This window comes from Paralichthys olivaceus, chromosome 13, assembly GCF_024713975.1.
Source record: "Paralichthys olivaceus isolate ysfri-2021 chromosome 13, ASM2471397v2, whole genome shotgun sequence".
Taxonomy (NCBI): domain Eukaryota; kingdom Metazoa; phylum Chordata; class Actinopteri; order Pleuronectiformes; family Paralichthyidae; genus Paralichthys; species Paralichthys olivaceus.
The window spans coordinates 9,532,005-9,554,265 of record NC_091105.1 but is presented as its reverse complement, the minus strand read 5'-3'; the positions used below and the strand labels follow the sequence as shown (position 1 = coordinate 9,554,265).

The window sequence follows — 22,261 nt, the reverse complement described above, 5'->3', positions numbered from 1 at the left end:
CAAAAAGTTGACAAATAGCCCTATTAGGTGTTTTTTAAATTGTTTTATAGCTACTAATCAGTTAATTGACCCATCTTTTCCTCTAACCCTGAGAAGCAATGATTTCATGAGCTTCTTTACAAATAAAATTATAACCATCGGAAAAAATCCACCACCTCCTCCCAATTAATAGCACATAAACTTTAAGTCTTTCTCGCCCCCCCCTCTCCCCTACTTCCCCCTCCCCACTATCCCTCACTCTTCTCTCTCCTCTTTTCCACCCATCTCTCATCTCCTTCCCCCGTTTTCTCTGCTCACCCCAACCGGTCGAGGCAGATGACCGCCCACATTGACCGCCTGGTTCTGCTAGAGGTTTCTCCCTGTCAATGAGGGAGTTTTTCCTCTCCACAGTCGCCAAAGTGCTTGCTCATGTGGGAACTGTTGGGTTTCTCTATATTTTGATTTTAAGGTCCTGACCTTCTATGTAAGGTGCCTTGAGATAATGTATATTATGATTTGGCGCTATACAAATAAAATTGAATTCAATTCAATTAATCCTATGATTATTTCCTTGATTAACTGTAAAATATTTTTTAGAAATAATTGTCATTTAAAGTTTCTAAAGAGGCCACAGTGGTTTTTTTTTATTTGCTTGTTGTGTCTGGCCTCAATCTAAAACCTTCAGATTTTCGCTTAATACAATAAAAAAAAAAAAAAAAAATTGAATTTTTTCATGAAAAACATCTGAAGCAATAAATCGACTACTACAATAATTGTCAATTAATTATCTGTTTATCAACTGTTTAATTAATTAAAAAATATATGACAATATGCAAAGTAATTTTACATAACACAGTGATGGTTTGTTGGCTTTTAATTTAAAAGGAAATCAAATGTGCCTTTGATTGCACATCAAAGTCAGAGGGGTATACAAACACACATAAAGCTTTATCATTTCAGTCACGTTAACCTTTGATGAGGACCACTAGGCTTGTGTGATTTCAGAGATTAAAACTTTATTTTTAAAGATCACCTTCCCTGGAGTTGAATATTTTCCACCTGACACCTGTTGAACTCAGCTAAGTATGTTACTACAATTATTACAAATGATGCTGTTACAATTTGAGCTTGGTGGGAGTAAAAGTTTGAGAAAGATATTTGTATGTGTTAATTAGTAGTTTTATCTTCATATTCAGTAGTTATATCTTCAGTGTGGGCTCATTTTTGATTGTGTACAATAAATATGTACATATGGTCATAGGAGTAGTATTAGTGATAGAAGTAAGTAATATTTATTGGTCTGTACTGTATCCTGGTTTGAAGCAGTAGTTTTAGATTTAAAATGACTGAACTTGATAAAGTGTCTGTAAACATTTCTGCTGCATGCATGTGAACTGTCTGTGTGAGAGCACACGTGTCTTTGTGTCTCATTCCTTCTTTTCTATTCTCCCGACAGTTTGAGAAATCAAAAGGGTAATTCCGTCACCATGTCTGAAAACGTGGTAATAGAAATCAAAGAGGGTGACATGATCCCATCCCCCGCTACGAATTACGTAGTGAAGAAGTACCTGGGCTGTGGCTCATATGGACTCGTCGTCCAATGCAGGAATCTGAGCACCAATGAACTGGTGGCTCTGAAGATGTTTCTAAGCTCGGCGTACAGTCAGTTTGCAGTGGAAGAGGAGGCCATACTTCAAACTATGAAGCAGCTCCAATCAGACAACTTCAACATCGTCAGATTGAACGAGTCCTTCAGCTACAAGGGACATTCCTGCCTTGTATTTGAATACCTGGACATGGAACTCCACAAATTCATGACCAACAGCCCAGGTCAACATCTTGAGCTGAAGCAGATTCGCCCCATTCTGCAGCAGGTTTGATTTTTAAGCTGAAATTCTTACACTAACTGCTTTGTTGGGTGAAGTGTCTGTTACAGTTTTTTATAAAATCTCAGTTGTAACTTCTATCAAAAAGCATCTTTCTTCTCAAACTGCACAATTTTTTGTTTCAATAACAACTAATGAAAGATGTTTGCACTATGTCAAGTTAAATAATGTCCTTAAAGACTAGAGATGGTGATTTGTGGTGGTTAAATGGAAACCTTTAGTTCCTTCAATCTCATGTTTAGTGTGTTCAGTCACTAGTGCTATGTATGTTGGTCTATCTGTGTGGGAACTGTTGGGTTTCTCTGTATAAATACGATTTTAAGTTCTTGACCTTCTATGTAAAGTGCCTTGAGATAATGTATATTATGATTTGGCACTATACAAATAATATTGAATTGAATTGAATCTCCAAACTCTCTGTTTTTGCTGCCATCAATGAAACAATGTTTTTGTTGATGAGAAGAACTCTGTAGCTCATGATGATTATTGTGTTATTCATGATTTCAGCTGGCTACGTCATTGGATTTCCTGCAAAACACCGGGATTGTTCATGCAGACTTGAAACCTCAAAATATAATGATGGTGGATCATGTCGGCAAACCGCTGAAAGTTAAAGTCATTGACTTTGGCTTGGCTAGCAACAGTCCTGAGGAGCAGATAGGTAGCGTCCTCCAGACCTTGTACTACAGGTAGGTAACTGACAGCACATCTCTATACCTGGGACAGCTGTGTTTGCTGTAATGTATTGACTTGAATGTGTTTTTGTTTCTCTTCTTCTTCTAAGATCACCTGAGATTGTGCAGAAAGAGCCTTTCAACGGGGCGATTGACATATGGTCTCTAGGCTGCATTGCTGCTGAGCTTTTTATAGGCCAAATCCTGTTCCCCTCCTTGGATGAGAATGATTTGGTCAGTATCACATGCACTGCCCTGAAAACAATACAAACCTTTCTGCTGTGATTCTTTTTGAATTTTTAAATCCACACACTTGATTAGAACAGTGAGAGTTTCCAATAGAAGTTGACAGATTTCTACTATTTTATATTTTCATTATTTATATTTTATCATCCGAATGTCTCAGTTATAGAAGTGCACCTGAACAACAATGATGAGTTTACAAACTCAACGTTAATTAACTCTCACAACGTGTTTTTTCCACAGATCAATAAGATATGGTTAACAATTGGAAAGCCTGAAGGAGACTTCAATCCTTGCTTCTGGCCAAAACACTGGATGGAATCCAGATTTATGGTAAGAAATGAGTTTACCATCACTTAGCTGTTTTTATAGCCCACTAATTATGCTGTCTGTCCTTCAGTCTGTGTTTCTTTCCCCTGTGCCATCCACTGCATTTGGAGCAAACTATTCATTTCAGTCAATAGTTTCAATTCTCATTTGTGATCAACAGCCAGGATGAATTTATAACGGCACAACATATCTTTAACAAACAATGTTTTTTTCCTCTCATCTTGTTAAAGGCGACTCCTCGGCTCTGGGGAGAGGACTACATCGCTGAAGCATGTGACCTGAAGTGCTTTGCAGATCTACTCAAAGAGATGCTGATGACGAATCCGTTTGAGAGAATTACCCCCAGACAAATTCTCCAGCATCCCTTTATCACAATGAGCCACTTTGAAGGTCAATTCAACAACAGCTCCTAGTAAGTGTGTGCTTAGATGGTCTGTGTACATCTGTGCTGATAGATACAGGTAAAACATATATGAGATATACGGAGATTAAGGTGTTTGACTCCGTAGTTGAATTTGTCTTCCAGTGTGAACTCATGTAAGGACCTCATGAACATCTGCAAGGATCAGAGCTCTGAGAATGGAGGACGCGGAGACCAAACGATCCCGCGAACGTCCCAGAAGAAGGACTCCTCCAGCAGCCCGGCCGAGGAGGGGAGCCATGCTGTGATGAAGCATGAGAAGATTGCCTCCTTGCAGACCTCCACCATCACCCGGCCAAAAAAAAGAAAAATGACAGAAGAGTGTGGCAACAGGTGGGTGTTTGAAATATCTCCGTCTTGATCATTTTAAATTGTAGAAGATAGTTCAACATTTTGGCACATATTCTTGTTTTTTGCTCAGAGTTCATTGGGAAGAATGATAAAACTCTCATTAACTATGGAGCTGCCGCAGAGTGCATTTTACAATGTGCATTTTTTTGAATGTCTAACCACTGCTTTAAGATCAAGAGTTAAAAAATGTTTTTATCCACATCACAGACCAGGTGGCTCCGAAGCCAAGAGAAGGAGGACTAGCAGTCCTAGTGGAGACGAAAGACTTGAGGGTCTCTGTCAGAGGCAACAAGACAGAAGCTGCCCCTCAAACTCAATAAAAGTGAATTCCTTAAAGAGGAAGAGGGACAAAGAGGAGGTGCCTGAATTAGAAGAAACCTGCCCAGCAAAAAAGAGAAGGAAGATCGCCAGGTAAGAGAAAACAGCAACTTCTGACAAATTAAGCACTGGATTGAGAACACGGAACTGCAAAACCTCAATTCGTGTTTATCTGTGTATATATAATATACACCCAGATATATCTGTGTATATATATCTATGTGTGTATAGATATGTGTATATTTATTTGATCTGTTTATATATTTTGTATCTGTATATATCAAAATATATATATGTTGTAATGTGCCAGTTTGATAAAGAATTAAAACATGAAAAAACACATATTTCTCTGAAGAGTCATGATTTAACTTAGGACCTGTTGAAGCTCTTTACAGGCTGCAGACACATTTACCTTCGTGTTTGGTTTCTGTTTATCTCCACCAAGGTGAAATCATGCTACTATGGGAAACATATGAGAATTACAGTAGCTGCTTGAGCTCTCGGCCACCATACAATACCAATGAGATATTTTCCATCCTGAACCAGGCTGTTTAAGCTCTCTTCTCAAAAACTAACCAGGCTGTCGGGTTCCCTTCAGGTCGAATATGTGCAACACATTTCAATAAAACCATGAGGGTGGGCAGTAGTGGGCTCGCAAGCACTGCACACATTCATGAAAGGAGCCTCTTCCACTCCCTGTGGAGGAGGAAGCAGCCCCCTCAGATCAGGCCACATGAGGCCGCATGAGACCTCCTGCAGACCACCAGACCTCCGAGGCGGCTACGACCTGCCTCTTCCCCAATGTTGGTGCTTGGGGCTCTGTCCACACACTTCTTCCACTGTGTGTGTGGTTGCGATGTCACTTGTTCTCTCTCACACGTCATTGCGGACACACACTATATGACCAAACAGGCTACCTGTACAGGTTACCTGTACCTGCGATGAGGATGTGACTGTATAAGTTGGGGCATTGCAACACTTGTAAATTAGGTAATTGCCTGGGGCCCCAAGCTTAGCAGGGGCCCACAAGAGGGGCTGATAACATTAGTCCATCGCATGGTGTGAACCCCTTTAAATTCTTTGAATGGCTATCTCCAGGAGACACAAAGGCCCCACTGGTCCAAAACCCCTGATGAGGCCCCATGCTACTAACTTTTCTGTCAAAACTTTGTAATTTTAGAGGTTTGACAAAAAAATATTGGAACAGGAAGGGGTCAGTTTGGTTCAATGCAGGCCCCTCCAGGGCCCTGTTGCCTGGGGCCCCCAAAGTCAATTGACACGCTCCTAATTTTAAGACACATTAAAAACTAAATGCCACTCAATAGAGCAAATGGTACTTGTGCTTGTGTTTGGTTGTGTTGACTGAGCTGTCCACTTGATTGTCTACACTCCATATGCTTCAATCTGGAAACACAGACGGGATTCGGACACAAAAAGCTCTGTCCCTGTCAAGATGGGTTCGGGGTCAGTCATGATCAATGCATGTGAGGGAATGTCTGACTCCATGTTCACTTCAGCTGCGTGTGTGTGTCTGTGTGTGTGTGTGTGTGTGTGTGTGCTCGAACGTCATCGCGGCCCTCCCCCCTCCTCCTCTCTCTCCTCCTCCGTCTGCTCCCCTCACTTCGCTCTCTTGCAGGCCCGACCTCCACCTCACTCCACCCGGCTTCACACCCAGACAGACCCCGCCGACTCCCGGGAGAAGACACACATCACGGGGACTGGAGAGCTGAGCTAGAACCCAGCGAGAGAGGAAAAACTGAACACTGGGACATTTACCCCCCCCCCCCCCCCCCCCGGGTCGCATTGCAGCATTTCTCTCATTCGTAGCTTCTCCATTATTGTCACATTTCTCCACAGAAGGAAAAAGCGACTTTCCGGGGTGAGATGGAAAGATGTAAAAATCGGACCGGAGACTAAACTTTGACGCTAACTGCGCCTTCAGAGCAGCAGAGGCGGGCTGGGCTAACTCCAGAGGACCGTTAGGTTTGCAGCTAGCTAGGTGGGACCCGGAGCACGCTGGTGGAGAGAAGACCCGAAAAACACACAGAAGAGAAGCAGACATCTTTCCTCCCAGACGACCGCCCTCCTCTCGTCTTCACTGCGGGGGAACACGCCAAAGTAAGAACCGTTTCCCTCATGTCCGCAGACATTAGCTGGTTTTCTCTGTGCGTGTGGTCGCGACGTCGCTCGTTCTCTCTCACACGTCATTACGCAGTCGTGTTAAAAGTCCTGTTAGTTGAGTGTTTCTGGATTCGTGAACCACCAAAGTGTTTAAAAATGGTGTCGTGATTAGAAAGAACGGTAATAATTGATAGGAAGACACGAGGACGGCCTGGAGCGTGGGTGGCTCCGTGGTGGGTCTGTTGGGAAGTTTGCTAACTTATCAACTACACACACATGTTCACAACATGGAGTCCATTTTAACCATCATTAATAGTTATTTCCGGTTTGGGATCTTTCCTCTTTGTGTCATGGTGGTGGTAATCAAGTTCATTTACTCAGATACTGCACTTAAGTACCTTTTCATGTTGTTGCACGTCCCATTCCATTCTACTTGACAGAATGAGTGTGTTTCGTTTCTGAGAGAAATAAAACAATATAAATAATTGTTGCATTTTCCATCTGTCTTTTTAAAAACACCACAAAGTGCTTTACAAGTTAAACGCGATAAGAATTGAAGGCAAACACCAGCAAACAGTTATGAAGCAAACAATTTAAATTTGATCACGCAGCAATAGAGCACAGATACAGAAATAGAAAATTTTACTGAGGAGAAAAGAGAAAAAACAATATACAGCCAAGCATTATAAAATGGTCAAAGGTAAGTTGAGAAGTAGGAGAGAGCAAACCTGTAAACACATGTGTTTAAGAGAGATTTAAAAGAGAAGGTGTTTGTCAGACGGATCTCTTCAGGGAGCCCAGACAGAAAAGGCCCTGTCTCCTTTGCTCCACAGCCAGAACATAAGGACTACTAATATAACTGAAGCTCATTATGTATCAATACATTGTTTATGCATTGTGTAAGCACAGTGAGGAGGTACAGCACATAACTGATCTACCTCCGATTTGTAAAATGTTGCTGTTTGTCATTTTCTGCTCAAAAACAAAATGTTACAACCCCAGTATTCACTACAGAGCAAAAATCTGTCTTTAATCGCCACGTAAACAAAGTGTGACAATTATCATGATCTATTCTGACTGATATGAAACTTTTTATCTTTATATAATTTCTGCCCATATTATCCAACTCAAGTTGTCGCTACTAGTTACTTTGGTAATTTGGCCATCATCACTGGGAAAATAGAAAGTGTTCTTTTATTTAGGGAGTTTGACGGGTTCTTTACTGGAACTTTGAAGTGATTTATCTGAAAATTACAGAACTGAAAGTAAATCATGTCAATTTTCCTTACACAGCACATTCAAAAGAACTTGGTTGACCAAAGTACTTCACAAGTACAAGGTACAACAAGAGGATTGTAACACGCAACACATCAGAGTAAAAAATAGAATAAAATAGAAAGTAGAATAATTACAAATTAAAATAAAGTCAAATATAAGATATTAAATCAGCTGGGATAAAAACTTACTCAACTCGAGGAGAAAGCCAAGGAGAACAAGTGTTTGAGGATGAGGCCCAGAGAGGAAAAGATATTCAGTAATTTAAAAAAAGCAAACATAAGGAACAGGAATACAAGTGTGTGGAGCAGAATTTAATTTAGTATCTACTTTCCTGCCCTGTTAAAAACTTTGAAAGGTCCTGACCTCCAGGTTGGAAACCACTGGAGTAACATAAGTTTAAAATGACGTTGACCTCGACTAGTGATAATAGTAAAATGTTGCATATGCATTGAGACATCAGTATTAACGATATCCAGAACTAAAGGATTCATTAAAAGGAGCCACACTCTTGTTACTCACAAAACCCAGAGAGTCTAAAGAGAAAAAATGTCTTTCAAATGCTTTAGTTTTTGGTCCATCCCTCCCTAACCTGGACACAAAATACATTCACCTATCATCTGTCAATAATTACATCATCTGCTTCTTCGCTGCTGTTTGATCAATCAGTAATTAGTTAAAGACCGGACTGTGTCCTTGACTTAGTTTGCACTAGAAGTACCTCAGTGTTTGGTTATCATTACCCCGCAGAGCTTACACTCAACAGATAGAACAGTGGAAGAGAATCAGCATGACAATATAACCTTTCACGCCTCCTGAACAGGCCTATTCAAATCAGTATGCTGTATGATTAGATCTTGCCATCAATAATTCATCAGGGTCACAGATCAGAGTTGGAGATCCTGAAGTTGACTCTCTTGTGGGTGACTGTCTGCCCCTGGGATTATCTGACGTGTTCTTGTCCTTATGTCTTGTGCTTTGCTTAAAACTACTGAGTTTTTTTTTGTCAAACCATGATCCTGAGGAACGTCTGAAGTGTCAAGGATGTGTATGACTCATCCTGAAAACCCTCTGCCTCCAAATGTCCAAGGCATGACCTGTGTTACAGCTAATCGCCCATGTGCAGAAAAGTATGCAAGTGGAATTTTTCATCCATCCTCGTATACAGTCTTTGGTCTGAGCATGTAACTTAATGTGAGTGGCCGTGATATCCAAGGTCATGATTTCATTTTGAGCTGCTGACTTATCAGACCGACTCTGCTCAATTTTGACTCCAGTCTTTGTGACCTTTTGTGAAATCAGCATGTAGTCAATGTGCCAATCTCTCTCAGAATGATCAAATCCTCAAACCTGCAAACTCAGCTCTGACCTCTTGTGTCATGTAGTCGACAGCATACGCTGTCTAAGCCGTCTCAACCCTGTGTCTGTCTACCACACATTTTTTAAGGTTTTGGTTTGAATGATTCAGCTTTTAGTGACTAATTTAAGTATGGATGGATATGAGTAAATGGGTGGTTGTGCACACAGAGAGGGTATGTTATGAGTGACTCACAGTCAGAGCCTGTTGCTATGACTTGAGTTCCTCTTTTCAACTCAGTTTCCGATGGTTCAGAAAGTATTGGGGGACTCTCGAGTACTCCCATTAAAACGGAATGCTGAAACTCTCCTTCGGTGGGGTGGCAGCATGTTTACATTCTCCAAATATCCTTGCACGCTGTACCAGGTTCCAGTCTGGTCTGTTTAGTTTTTCCTCAGAGAAACTGCAGTTTGACTTTGTACATGGCAGAGCTGAGAGGAGACATGTTAGTAACAGCTGGAGCTGTAGTCTGCCCTCCAGCCGCTTGATCTCTGTTTACAATCACCATATCCTTGTAATGTGTATTCATAGTGGGGAAGAGAGACAGTCCAAGAACTTCCTCTCGCCCTCCCCTGCCAGAGGCATCCTTTATTTTTATTGGACCTTTAAAATGGTCAGAGATTGGTCATATGATCCAGTGGGCCAATGGAATGTGCTGTAAGGAGAGCTGTGAAAAGGTGCTTTAACATGCTGAATTCACTAGATGATCTCAACAAGTATCCCTAAAAAATATCCTCTGACATCCAACATTTTCTTTCACACTGCTCACGAATATAAAGACGTTGTCCCTAATTAGATGCAGATTTTTCATCATGAGTGTGGTATGTAGTAATCATGTATGTAATGTAATCATGCCTCTTGAGCTTATTAACAGTTTATGGTGAGTTGTTATTATGGGAAATCATTTATTACACAGTGAAGTCAGTGCACGTCTGTCGACATTCCCTTGCACTTCTGCCCTTTGAACAGTCTTTATTTGTGCTCAGAAGCTCATTCAGTTATCTGTTTTGGTCAGATTACACAGCTCCTTCATAAAGCCAAGGGCCTAATGCTCGGCCGGCGATGTTGCAACAGGAAACAGGGACCATGACTAACGTGACATGATGTGGAAAATAACACACTACCAGGGTTTCTTTTTTATCGGGAAAGCAGCTAAATCTGACAACCGGATAGCATGCCTGTCGTCGTGGGAACCCGCCCGCCCGCTCGCTTGCTCCAACAGGCACGGGTGCCCCCTACATACCATGGGCAGTGTCAGATGCTACATTTAGCAGCCATACATTTTAACTCTATGGTTGACTTAATGAATGCTGTAAAACACCTAGAGCTGATATCAGCCGTTTTTAAAGAACTAGTCAGGGAATAAGACACAGATAAGGACACTGATAAAAAAAAAAAAAAGGGCTGGGTTTCAAACTTCAGTACAAAAATGTGCCAGTAAGAACAGAGAATTAAAAAACCTCAAGTACCAAAAGCTGGCATGGAATATCTGGTCGAATTTCTGAATCATATCAGATTCATTATTTGGTCATTATCTCAATCAAGAGCTTGGCAAATCTCAGACTGTTTTTTGTAAACACAGACCTTGTGTTGATAATTGATACATTTATTTATTACATTAGTATCAACCAATAAAATGGACAAATTTGCCATTTACTGACTTACAGTTAAAGTACATCAAGTGTGCTGTGACCTTTTACAAGTCTGAACGGTCAGGGTCACCACTAATGTAACATTCCCATTGCTGTGAAAGAGCAGGGGGTGATAGCCACATACTGTGAACCAGTCCCAAAACACAAGCAGAGCAGGAATTGGAGCCACAGTGGTGTGAGTGGAAGAAGATATCACATGGTGCATAAGTGAACCCAGCAAGCACACGTGGACATGCACACTCAGTGAACTTGTGATAGGACAGCAGGCAGTGATTACACACTGACAGTCCAAGACACTCTTACAAAAGAGCTAGAAGACAGCCTAAGCATATGATAACATGCAGAGGTGGTGTGCAACATTGTCATGTTTTTTTACCATATGTTATGAATGAAAACACCTAAAATGAACACTGTAAGCAGACTATGTGAACACAATAAGCAAAGTATTTACACAGCATCTGAATAGGATTGATCCTCTTTCGATCATTTTGATCCATATAGGCGGTTGATCGCTGTAACCATCATCACCAGTGGTTTCTACTGTGCATTGATTGACAAATGTATGTGTGAAAACTGAATCTGATTTCATGGATATCTTCAAGATAATATAAAAGATACTCACTGTCACTAAATGTTGCACAATCATCTTGTACCAAAACAAACGTTTTGTCAGCTGCACCTCCCCATTCCTTTTTGCTTGTTGCACGGCCTCACCCATGCAGTCTATAGATGTTGCATTGAAAGTGAAAGGGCGCTGAAATATCCAACCAGAGATATGTACTAGGAAGCAGAGGTTAGAAAGTAACCTCAGGTTTAACCCTGGGTTTTCAGGGTTATGGTTCACCTCTTATACGGGCAATTCACCATGGCAATTTGCACAGTGCCTCTAATAAGCAGGTACACTTAGGGTGGACCAGATGAAAACCTGTCTATGGCCCAACGACTGACCAAGATCACTGGAAAACTATAATTTCTACATGACCCTGACAGGTAAAAAAGAATGTACATTAAAGTAATTAATAATAAACAGCAATAGATATTTTTATAGATCATTCAAATATTTGTTTCAGTTCCAGACTCCTCTGCTTTTAAAACAGAGTTTCTAGTAAATTAAGGGAGAGTTCATCACACTAAATAAATACATTAAACTTTTATTATTGTACACTCTTACAGCTTCATTTTAACTGAACGATTATTTGATTCCTCAAAGTGTTGAAGCATTCCCTCTTATTTTATCATTGCTGCTCAGAACCAAGTGGGGCTTTGTGATGATAACTGGAAATGAAAACTAAACCCTCTGATCTTTATCAGTTTTTATTGAGAAAAACGATCTGCCCACTTTTAAATATTTTTCATGATAATGAATGAACATGTCTATCAGCCTGACCTCAGCAGACATTAACTACTTCTTTATTCTCCTCTCTGCTTTGGCAGCAGAAACATACCAGAATTACTTAACCTTTTTTTGTCTGTATGACATATTCACAATAGTTTTTGTCTCACATACATATCACATTAATAATCACTCTGCAGGAGACTTAATTACAATTCCTGAGCGTGGTTGTCTGACTTAAAGAATTTGCCTGCAGGTGTCTGCCTACATTTCCTTCTCACAAGTTGCTGTACAATAGTTTTCTTATCAACTCCACCTCTTCCTCATGACAAGATTTTGGAAAACCCCATGTCACCTGAAAAGTTGAAAATCAGCTTGGATGAGCCGGTTATCAGTGCAGCTCCTGTTAGTAGAACAACATTACCAAGATATGATCTGGATATGCTAATCTCGCTTTATATCACAGGACCCAGTTTTCTAATTTAGATTATAAAGGACGGCTGATGGTGGCCTTGAACCGGACAACGACTAAGTATTCATGGTATGTTGAACTTGCCTCGTAGCGCAGGCCTGAGAAACACTGGGCAAAGTTATAGCTGTTTATCTATAACTACCCAGCTAGCTGCCATGTTAGCTGCTGTAAGTCGTCACACATCCGCAGACTGGTGCTCCTGTCAGAGACGCAGGGTTTTTTTAAAGTTGTCTTGGGGCAGCTAAGCGCGCTCGGCGGGGGGTGTGAGGCGGCTAGCAGCCAGTTAGCATCATTAGCATAGCCGTGCCATGCTGCATGTCGCCCTGGCACTATAACAACAATGAGATGTGACAGCGCCTCCGAGCGTCCGCGTGAACAGCACAGATGTGACAGCTGTGTGTGGGAATCACGTGCGCGGAAAGAGCCGAGAAGTACCGTGTCCAGCCGAACGTCCAGATTAAATCACCATTGGGGGTCGCTCGCGTGCACGCTCATGCACCATCATGGACGCGCTGCCGGACCAAAACAATGAACAGAGAAACTCAGATCACAGTAAACACTGAGGGAGTGAGGCTGTATTCTCTGACACCATTACTCCACTAAACCCCTTTACACAGAACACATTGGCTGCTTTAATGGTGTTTCGATAATAGTGTTACAATTTAAATCATTTGTAAGATACCCTTGTCCCACTTTCTAAAATGTCTATATTTGTTTTAGCCTTCTATATAGCAAACTGAATGTTTTTAGTTTTAGGACTGATCAGGAAAACATCACCTTGGGGTCAAGGAATTGAACTTAAAATCATTAACCTCAAACTTTTGTTAAAAGTTAAAGTGAGTTTTGTAGTAAAAAAAGGTAATAAAAGTGCTCCTTCAGTGTCTGCACTAAAACTTACATACAGATACTGTTTCAATACTATTGTCTCAATTTTTATAATGACACCCAGCTCTACACAGAGATCAGGCTGGATTGATACTGGATTTTGGGGCTGATGCTGATTACACTCAAGAAGTAAAAGTATATAGTTTGTGCTTACCACTCTACTACTGTGCTGTCATGTACATATAACAGCTGGACATTTCAGCCAAGCATTTTTTTGATATGCACGCATATCTGACAACATATATACAAATACGGCTTATCTGTGATACAATAAAGTCAAAAAAACAATATATCAGTTGTGTTCAAGACATAAGAACATATTGTGAAACTATGTCCTAAAGCGCATAGTCAGTGAAAAAAGTTTAGTCAGTATTGTTTTACCACACCCACAAGGACCTTTATCAGACCATTATTTCCAAAATGTAATTTCAGCTGCATGTTTTAAAAGATAGTCAGGGGAGGGACAGCATTACACAGGGCTCTCCGGGTCAAAGAGGGAATCCTTCTTGATTACTGGCGAGGAGCAGCAGGCTGGGGTTGGGCGTGGAAGTGAAGCGGTTACATGGTTTTGGCATTTACAGCTGCAGTGGGCGAGTTGGGAGTTACTGTAGATCTTTAAGAGGACTACAGAGATGGGTGTGTGGGGGTGTCCCCACGGCTTTGCACATATGGGTGAAACATGACTCACATCCTTTAAACATTACCGTTCCCTCGCCACCAACATTTCTACTCTCATTCTCTCCCACTCCCTGAAGTTAGCAGCAGGAATATTTGTCTCTGCACTTAGAGGGCTGGTGTTAAAAGCTTGAAGGGAAGAGCTAGCTCACTTGGTCTGATTTCTCCTCCCTCACGTGGGCCTTCTGAATGCCCATGCTCCATGTGCTCTGAAATAGGCATTAGGAAAAACTTACAGTCAGGCTTCCAATAAGAGGGAAATATTGGTACCATCATGTATTCCCTTTTAATTATATGGTAGCAAACATTCCTAATCACAGATTTCTTCCCATACACGTAGCCAGGCCTGTGTAATGTTTGCCTTCAACGTCAACCTCTATAGACGTCTCTCAGATTCAAACTTTAGGAGGAGCAATATATACACACTGGGTTTTTTTCATGGTGTGGATACTGCCACTACAATATGTGTGAGTTTTTAGCTTTTAGAGCCTAATAAACACATAAGAGTGGTGCTGACTGCATGTGTTTCTTGTGTCACAGGATGCTGTCAGACCTGAGTGCGTGGTTCTGGCAGGAGCGGCTGTGGTTTCCGGAAGGTCTGGGCTGGGCTGACCTGGAGGACCGGGATGGCCGAGTGTACGCTAAAGCCCGGGATCTGTGGGTGGCGCTGCCCATCGCCCTCATATTCCTCATTGTTCGTCAGATCTTTGAGAGGTCAGTCCATTACGCACTATCTGTGCTCCTTGTTTATTTCTCTGGTTCTCAATTCAAACAATTGCTTCCTGTGCATGTTTTTCTCTGTCCTCTTGTCCAGTTCAACTCCTGTCTATTTTTCCTTGTCTGCTTTTTCTCAGTTTCACAGTTTTTTTCTCCTGATCCCTAATTAGATTAATTTACTTCAGAATGCAGTTTTTATCTCTGGTCTTTTGCTCAATTATTTTTAATTCTGCTTGTGCTGTGCCTTCAACAAGAAAATGTCTGCTCTTGACTCATATTGAATCTCACTTAAGTCCAGTGTTACAGATTCCACCTAGGTTTTATTGCTAATAGCTTGCTTCCGTATTAATGTCTTTTATCCCCTACCTCCCATTCAGCCACAGAGCGGGCTTTCTGAATCTTGTGTTAAATAACAAATGAACAGTACAAATAAGGCAAACAATTGAAGTGTCTGTTGACATATAAACATGAATAGTGCTGACCTGAAACGGCTGTTGCCATGGTAATCAACATCCAAATCAGTATATGAATGCTGCATTCTATTATGTTGAAGATGGATATTATTATTATTATCACTATTATGCAGCAACACAAAAATCTGAAGATTCCAACTAGGCATCATTATAAATAATTATTAGCTCTACTAAGTTTAAGTTTAAGTTTGTGCATCTATTAGTTGTTCACCTGACACAAGTAGTGACACTACTACATGTGACTATACGTTACAACAAGGCTGACAAAAAGTCTGGAATAATTTCTAAATTTGTGACCATAAAGTCATTAAGTCAAGTGCAGGTATGCCAAAGGAAAGTGGGAAATCTATGAGTTTGGTAAATCACCTGAAAACTATAATAAACATCAATATTGTCGCCTAAAATGCTGCATGCAAACTAAGTATAGTGTTGAAGATACTGGTCATTCAGAATAGACCTAAACATGAAGGATACTTGTATTAAACATCATCTTAATGATCATTTCTATAACAATTTTTATGTTAGGTTTTTAGTTTATTTCAGTTTCTAACTGTTTCTGACGTCTCTTTATTTATTTGTCTTTTCCTTTCATAGCTGACTTTGTCTCAACAACCTTTTTATTATTACAGGACAGTGGCTACACCCCTGGCCTCTTTACTCGGGGTGAAAGAGACAGTACGGCTCAAAGCCCCACCCAACATCACACTGGAGTCCTACTACTGTAATATTACCAAAAACCCCACACAGGTAAATGTTGTAATAAACACACACACACACACTTCAATGTGTTGTACTATGTGTTTTGTCAAAAAATGAATACTAAAATGTGGCCTCTTTGTGTTGTTCTCAGAGTTCAATAATAAGTCTTATCAAGCAGACTGGCTATCCAGAAAGACAAGTGCAGCGATGGTTCAGGAGACGGAGGAACCAGGACAGGCCGAGTTTGCTCAAAAAATTCAGAGAAGCCAGGTTAACAAACACACACTCTCTCTCTCACACACTCCCTCTGTCTCTTAAACATATATATATATAGATATATGGTGTAGAGCTACAGATCAGGTTGAAACAGCTGCCCACCCTTGCGTTCCTCTTGCTATATGAGGACATTTCTGTGGGCAATAGTAGCTCTCTATTTTTAACATGAACTGATTACAATGCTACTCTGCTGCTGCCATAGCCCCTACTTACAAACACACATGCACACAAATTCGAACATCCACATACTTATTAGCACAGGGCCTCAGCAACAGCTGCTCTGTCACCGCTGTTAGTTATTTTTATGTTTGAGCAATTACCCAAACAGAAGCAGAGTTAAAACAACATGATAACTTGATAATACAGTGTTACTGAAATGTTCCTCAGCCGGCAACAGATGACACTTAAAAATAGATACAGCACAAAACACAGACATATCTATATCTAGACAGTCAAGATTGAATCACAGACAAATATGTAGTGATATGCATACGGACAAACACATTCACAGAAAATCATGGGTTGCATTCTACATAAAACTCTGTAGTCATCTGATTACATCAGCAAAAATTAATTAGCTTCATAGTCATGGTCATGATTCATGTTTAAATCAACATAAAGGGTCAGTTCACCCAAACTACAGAAGACACAGACTTTACAAGTTGTATTTAATTACTTTCAACAGTCCCTTTAAAAATATAAAATGTTTTTGGTACAAGGGATTCTGTGAGTGAGCTGAAGATGAAATAATTTATTAGTCAACAGACCTCTTTTATTGACAAAATGATTCAACAATATCAATCAGCTGCAAATGTGATAATCAAGGAGTTTGGAATAAAACAAGCAATTTAATGAAGCTGCCCTCAGCCTCATGAAATTGTGACTGTTGTTCATTTTAATTGAAATTTGTTTTTTAAACCAACACAATCTGCAGGACGAGTAGATTCCACTTATATATAAGATATAAGCGAAAATAAGCTTCTTGTAATCAGGTGAACTGACCCATAAACCTGCAAGAAGACAGTGAATCAGAGTGGTGTGTGTGTGTGTGTGTGTGTGTGGGTGTGGGTAAAACATTTGCGACGTTGTAGTGGACTGATGTTTTGCATATGATGTGTGACTTGTGTACTTGTGACTGCATGTTGTTCACTTTCTAGTTATAACATCTTTTGTGTGTGTGTGTGTGTGTGTGTGTGTGTGTGTGTGTGTGTGTGTGTGTGTGTGTGTGTGTGTGTGTGTGTGTGTGTGTGTGTGTTACAAGATTTCTCGTCTCTTCGTTTTTCCCTAGTTTCCCCCCGGTATATTTATCACTCTTTCCTATGTCCACTGTTTTTCTGTTACTCTGTTTCATGTATGAAATGTTCTTTCCTCAACCCTATGAGAGGCTGCAGTGGGAATGACCCGTCATTATCTCTTTCTAAGGACATTCACAGGGAGATAATATTTGACAGCTCTCATTGTGTGTTTGGCCTAATGTGACATTCTCAACGTAGTTCACCAGATTTTCTTCTCCACTCTTCGCTCAGTCTGGTATTTCTTTCCAGCGTGCATTCTTGTGTGTGTGTGTGTGTGTGTGTGTGTTTGTTATACATTCATGCGTCTTCTGGTAGAAAATGTGTCTATTGTCTTTTCCCCATTGACTGAATAGAGAGTGTGTGTGTGTGTTCTCTTGCAGTTGGAGATTTACCTTTTACCTTCTTGCTTTCATTGCTGGCCTGGCTGCCCTCATCGATGTGAGTACTGCCATTTTAACTTCGGCCCCACCTTCTCCTCTTGTCTCTGTACGTTCATTAATCACCCGCCCTGCCATCATAACTCGGCGGTGTCCATAGTAGTCTGTCTTTTTTGCTGCAGTCACCTCACCTTTTGCAGGACAGGGAAGCGTTGACTCATTGCAGTGCTGAGTCAGTTGATAAAAACACACTTGTTGCTCTGCTGTCTCATTCACATCTCATGTTTCCCTACAGAAACCTTGGCTGTATGATCTGAAGGAGATGTGGGAAGGCTTTCCTGTGCTGGTATGTCTTTAGGATGAATATGTACATGGAATGCACCAGAGCATCTTCAATTCAGTTCCCTTATAAGAGTTTCAGTCAGCACCATCAGACCTGTAGCAAAGAGTGTAGTCAATACTGAATTCACTTTCTTTTGGAAAGGTCTGCAATGTAAAACCACAGTGTACAAATCAGAACTCAAAAGATGCTGAGCAGAAGAAAATCAGTCAGTTAATTTAGATAATTGTCTCCCATTTAAGGTAGTGCAGGTTTGGATTGGTGAAATGTCAGCATATGCTGGTTCTCTGCCTTCTGTGATTATCTACTGAATATATTTGGGATTCAGTCTCTTTTATGAACAAGCAATTTGAATGTGTTTACCTGGGCTGGAAGAACAAGCGATGGCCTTGAATTGATTCAGATCAAGTAAATAAATGGAAGATTAATCAATAATTTAAAGAATCTCTAGTTGCAGACCTTGTTCCAAACACAGACATGTGCATGTTGGTGTATGTATTTTAAATGACAGAGCTGTTGTTCCCCTGCAGACGCTGCTGCCATCTCAGTATTGGTACTACATGATCGAGCTGGGTTTCTACAGCTCTCTGCTCTTCAGTGTGGCTTCTGATGTGAAACGCAAAGTGAGTGAAATTGATTTGCATTAAGAGAGAAGGAAAAGTAAATGGAAAATTAATCTATAATTCATACAGACACTTTTGAGCCTGAACTATAATTGAGAGGTTTTTATTACATCATGATCGCCAGCACACAGTGGTCTGCTCTTACTGACATCTGGAATGGACTGCGGGTGGCCATTAGACTGTTGTTACACGTGTGTTTGAATGTGTGTGAGTGTTAAAACTCTTTTGACCCAGGTCACCTAGTACAGTGAGGGAAAATCATGCCAAAGAGGAACGGGGTGTTTCTCACTATATTTTAACCTAGAACCATTTGAGCAGGGTTTACCACTATGCACACAGACCCCCTTAAGACATGTAACACATAAATACATATTCCAAACCATCTCTTCTCCCCAGCACAAGTAACATGTCTCCCTCCAACATGTTTCATTCTTTCAAGGACTTCAAGGAGCAGATTGTTCACCATGTGGCAACGATCCTCCTCATCAGCTTCTCTTGGTGTGTTAACTACATCCGTGCTGGAACTCTCATCATGTTGGTGCACGACTCCTCTGATTACCTTCTTGAGGTAAATGTGTCCGCCTCATTGAGTCATTGCAGAAGTTTGTGTTCGCAAAGCCTGCAGTCATAACCAGTAAGCTTCAATCTTGGTCAAGGGATTTACAGTAACTGTAGGAACTGTACTCAACATCATGCAAATACAGTATACTAAATACAAATGAGGCCAGTGTAATTATTCATCATATAATGTGGTATTTTCTTGTTTCTCTACCAATAAAAATACTGTCACTGTTTAGACTCTCAGCTAAGATTTAACCTTTGTTCAGACATGATTCTGAGTGCGCTGATATCTGATGGCAATACACTGCCACCTAGTGGAGGAATCTAGACTTTGGATGTCTACTGAAATACAGGCAAACGAACTACATTTTCCATCATTCAAACAAATGTATTATCCATTTATCTGCAATTTTTACATACAAATTAAATGCCTTTCTTTCCTCCTCCCTCTTACAGTCTGCAAAGATGTTCAACTATGCTGGGTGGCGTAACGCCTGTAACTACATCTTCATCGTATTTGCTGCAATCTTCATTGTCACTCGTCTGTTCGTCTTCCCCTTCCGGTACATACACATTTTAAATCTTTTATTCAAATTAACTGTTGCCGGATGTTGTTTTTTTTTTTTTTCTTTACATGCTACTCATTTACCATCTTCCTAACCCATGCTTTCTCTGTTGCAGCATTATTTACTGTACGTGGGTTTATCCAGTGACCGTCTACGAACCCTTTTTTGGCTACTACTTCTTCAATGGACTTCTGATGATTCTTCAGTGTCTACATATCTTCTGGGCTGTCCTTATCATACGCATCGCAATCCGCTTCCTCACCAGCAATGTAAACAAACACCAAGAAATCTACAGATTCTGTTTATTAATAAAATCTCATATCACACACACAGCAAAATTATCTCTCAATTGGAAGTGTGTGTTAATTCTGAGGAGGTAGTGTACAGTGAGAAACAGTGAGCTGAAAACTCACCATAAACTGTTTCTAAATGGCCTCTTTTCCTCACATCTTTTTTTTTTCAGGAAAAAGTAGACGATGAAAGGAGTGACAAAGATGAAACAGACGAATCAGAAGAAGAAGAGAAAGAGGAGGAGAAGGACATGAAGAAAAACAGACCAATGCAGAATGGTCATGCAATCTACAACAACAACCACAGCAAGATAGCATGAAGGTGTCAGAATGTAGGAATGTGAGATGGACTAATATCCCTCAGAAGGGGAGCAGGAGGGAGGGAGGAAGAGAGAGAAGAGTGGAAGGGGCAAGACATTCCCTAAAACCAAGAACACCAGGTATCCTGAGGAAATTTGACACTAATACCTTTGCACGACACATTTAACACATGTTCATTCATACTTGTAGAGGGCACAGGGATCCAGCAGATGACATACGGTAACTGGCAGGATTTTTTTTGTGCTTTTTCGTCAGAGAATAAATTATCATGTGTGATGTCAGTCACAAAATTTAAGAGACGGGAGGAAATGGAGAGGACCAATACGTGGAGAGGACTGAAGAGGGCGATGCTGCTTCTACTTTAGCTTTCTTGTTCTAACTGTGCCTTAGAGCCAGCTAATCGCTGTCCAAATGACATTTTATAGCTTTTGTGCTTTAATCTCGCTTTATTTCATTGTAACGTCGCTGTTTTCTACTAGAAGAGTGAACGAGTGAACGTTTTTTTTGAAAGTGGAACAATAGGGCATTTATTTCCCTAGTTTTTCTGCCTATGCAAGTATGTGTATGTTCAGCTATTGCAACGTCTTTGCACAAACATACAGTGTCTCTTATATAATGTTATATACAGTATAATGTAATAATTAGCAGGAGGACTGTGTGCCTCTGCTCCCCACTGTAGCTGGTGCCATTTAAAAAGCAGTCTGCCTTGTAAGGTTTAATGAAAACATGTGGTTTTATCTTTTTTTAAGATAAATAGAAAGTAAATCTTGCTTTCTTATTTTAATTCCAGTCGGTTTTCAGCTTCTGAAAGAGATGTGTGACCTGCAAAGGTGAGATGAATGTTAAACACAACAGCACTGTGATATAAAATCACAGCATCCTGCCAGTTGTGATGGAGCTGAATGTTTTTTTTCCACTGGTGTGGCTGAAGCAGTTTGAACCAGTTGAGTAAGGAATCAGTGATGATGCCACCCCATGTAACGCAATGACTCTCCTGAAAATGATTGCAATGGTGGGTTGCTCTGTTGAAATGAAGGAGTTTTATGAAGGCGAATGAAATGGGACAGATGAACCATTTCTAGATTTTATGAAAATCGACCAGATGTCTACAGTTCACTGCCTTGTGGCCTGGGTTATATTTATTAACCTTGGCAAGAATTTAAGTGTTGATCTAAGTGAATTATTTTAGGTATGATTATGTTTATGAAACGGGTCTACAGGTATGTTCTTTGATTTTGATTTTTTTTTAATCTGGTTTTTCAGTGTTGACTCATGAGGTATTAATGAAATAATTGTTGCGGTTTTGTTGTTATGCTTTAAAGTTTTTTTGTATGTCAAGTGCCTTATGTGTAATGTATGGGAAGCTCTCTCTTACGTCTTCATGTTCTCTCCTTTTCTTTCCAGTCTTCACCTTTCATCACAGACACAAATATAAAACTAAAACATCCTCGTTCCGCGGTCTCATTCTTCAATCACTTTTTTTCCTCTTGTTTATAAATGATCCCTCCTTTCAAACTCACCCTCATTCCACCAACAACATCTTCTTTACTAACCCTGACCAACCAGCAACCTCTCTCCTCGGGTGATACAGAAGAAACAGCTGTGTCCTAATTACAGTGTTATTTAGTTTTTTCCTTTTGTATTTTTTTGTTTTATGACCATATGAAGTATTGTTATTAATAATAAAAACAGAGACCATGAATCAGAATGAAAAACCTGTGAAGTTGTTTTCATTTCTTTTAGCATCATGC

The 22,261-nt window shown here is 40.4% G+C and overlaps 2 protein-coding genes across 4 annotated transcripts; both read left to right on the top strand.

The window, feature by feature from the left end:
- The first annotated feature begins 920 nt into the window (after positions 1 to 920).
- Positions 921 to 4,542, top strand: LOC138413547 (homeodomain-interacting protein kinase 3-like). 2 transcript variants are annotated; one of them, XM_069537599.1, is made up of 8 exons: positions 921 to 1,062; positions 1,436 to 1,853; positions 2,373 to 2,554; positions 2,650 to 2,773; positions 3,026 to 3,115; positions 3,343 to 3,524; positions 3,639 to 3,866; positions 4,092 to 4,542. In XM_069537599.1, exons 2-8 carry the CDS (start codon positions 1,467 to 1,469, stop codon positions 4,297 to 4,299), a joined length of 1,401 nt encoding a protein of 466 aa, XP_069393700.1. In that variant the 5' UTR covers positions 921 to 1,062; positions 1,436 to 1,466; the 3' UTR covers positions 4,300 to 4,542. The 2 variants fall into 2 exon arrangements, with proteins under 2 accessions (XP_069393700.1, XP_069393701.1); XM_069537600.1 differs by lacking the exon at positions 921 to 1,062 and adding an exon at positions 1,118 to 1,260.
- Positions 4,543 to 5,797: 1,255 nt separating this feature from the next.
- LOC109633297 (ceramide synthase 2-like) lies at positions 5,798 to 22,225 on the top strand. Of its 2 annotated transcripts, none has more exons than XM_020093067.2 (11): positions 5,798 to 6,320; positions 14,513 to 14,686; positions 15,792 to 15,909; positions 16,013 to 16,131; positions 17,813 to 17,870; positions 18,105 to 18,155; positions 18,680 to 18,772; positions 19,212 to 19,340; positions 19,790 to 19,896; positions 20,015 to 20,168; positions 20,363 to 22,225. In XM_020093067.2, exons 2-11 carry the CDS (start codon positions 14,514 to 14,516, stop codon positions 20,507 to 20,509), a joined length of 1,149 nt encoding a protein of 382 aa, XP_019948626.1. In that variant the 5' UTR covers positions 5,798 to 6,320; position 14,513; the 3' UTR covers positions 20,510 to 22,225. The 2 variants fall into 2 exon arrangements, with proteins under 2 accessions (XP_019948626.1, XP_069393705.1); XM_069537604.1 differs by lacking the exon at positions 5,798 to 6,320 and adding an exon at positions 12,273 to 12,481.
- The last annotated feature ends 36 nt before the right edge of the window (positions 22,226 to 22,261 follow it).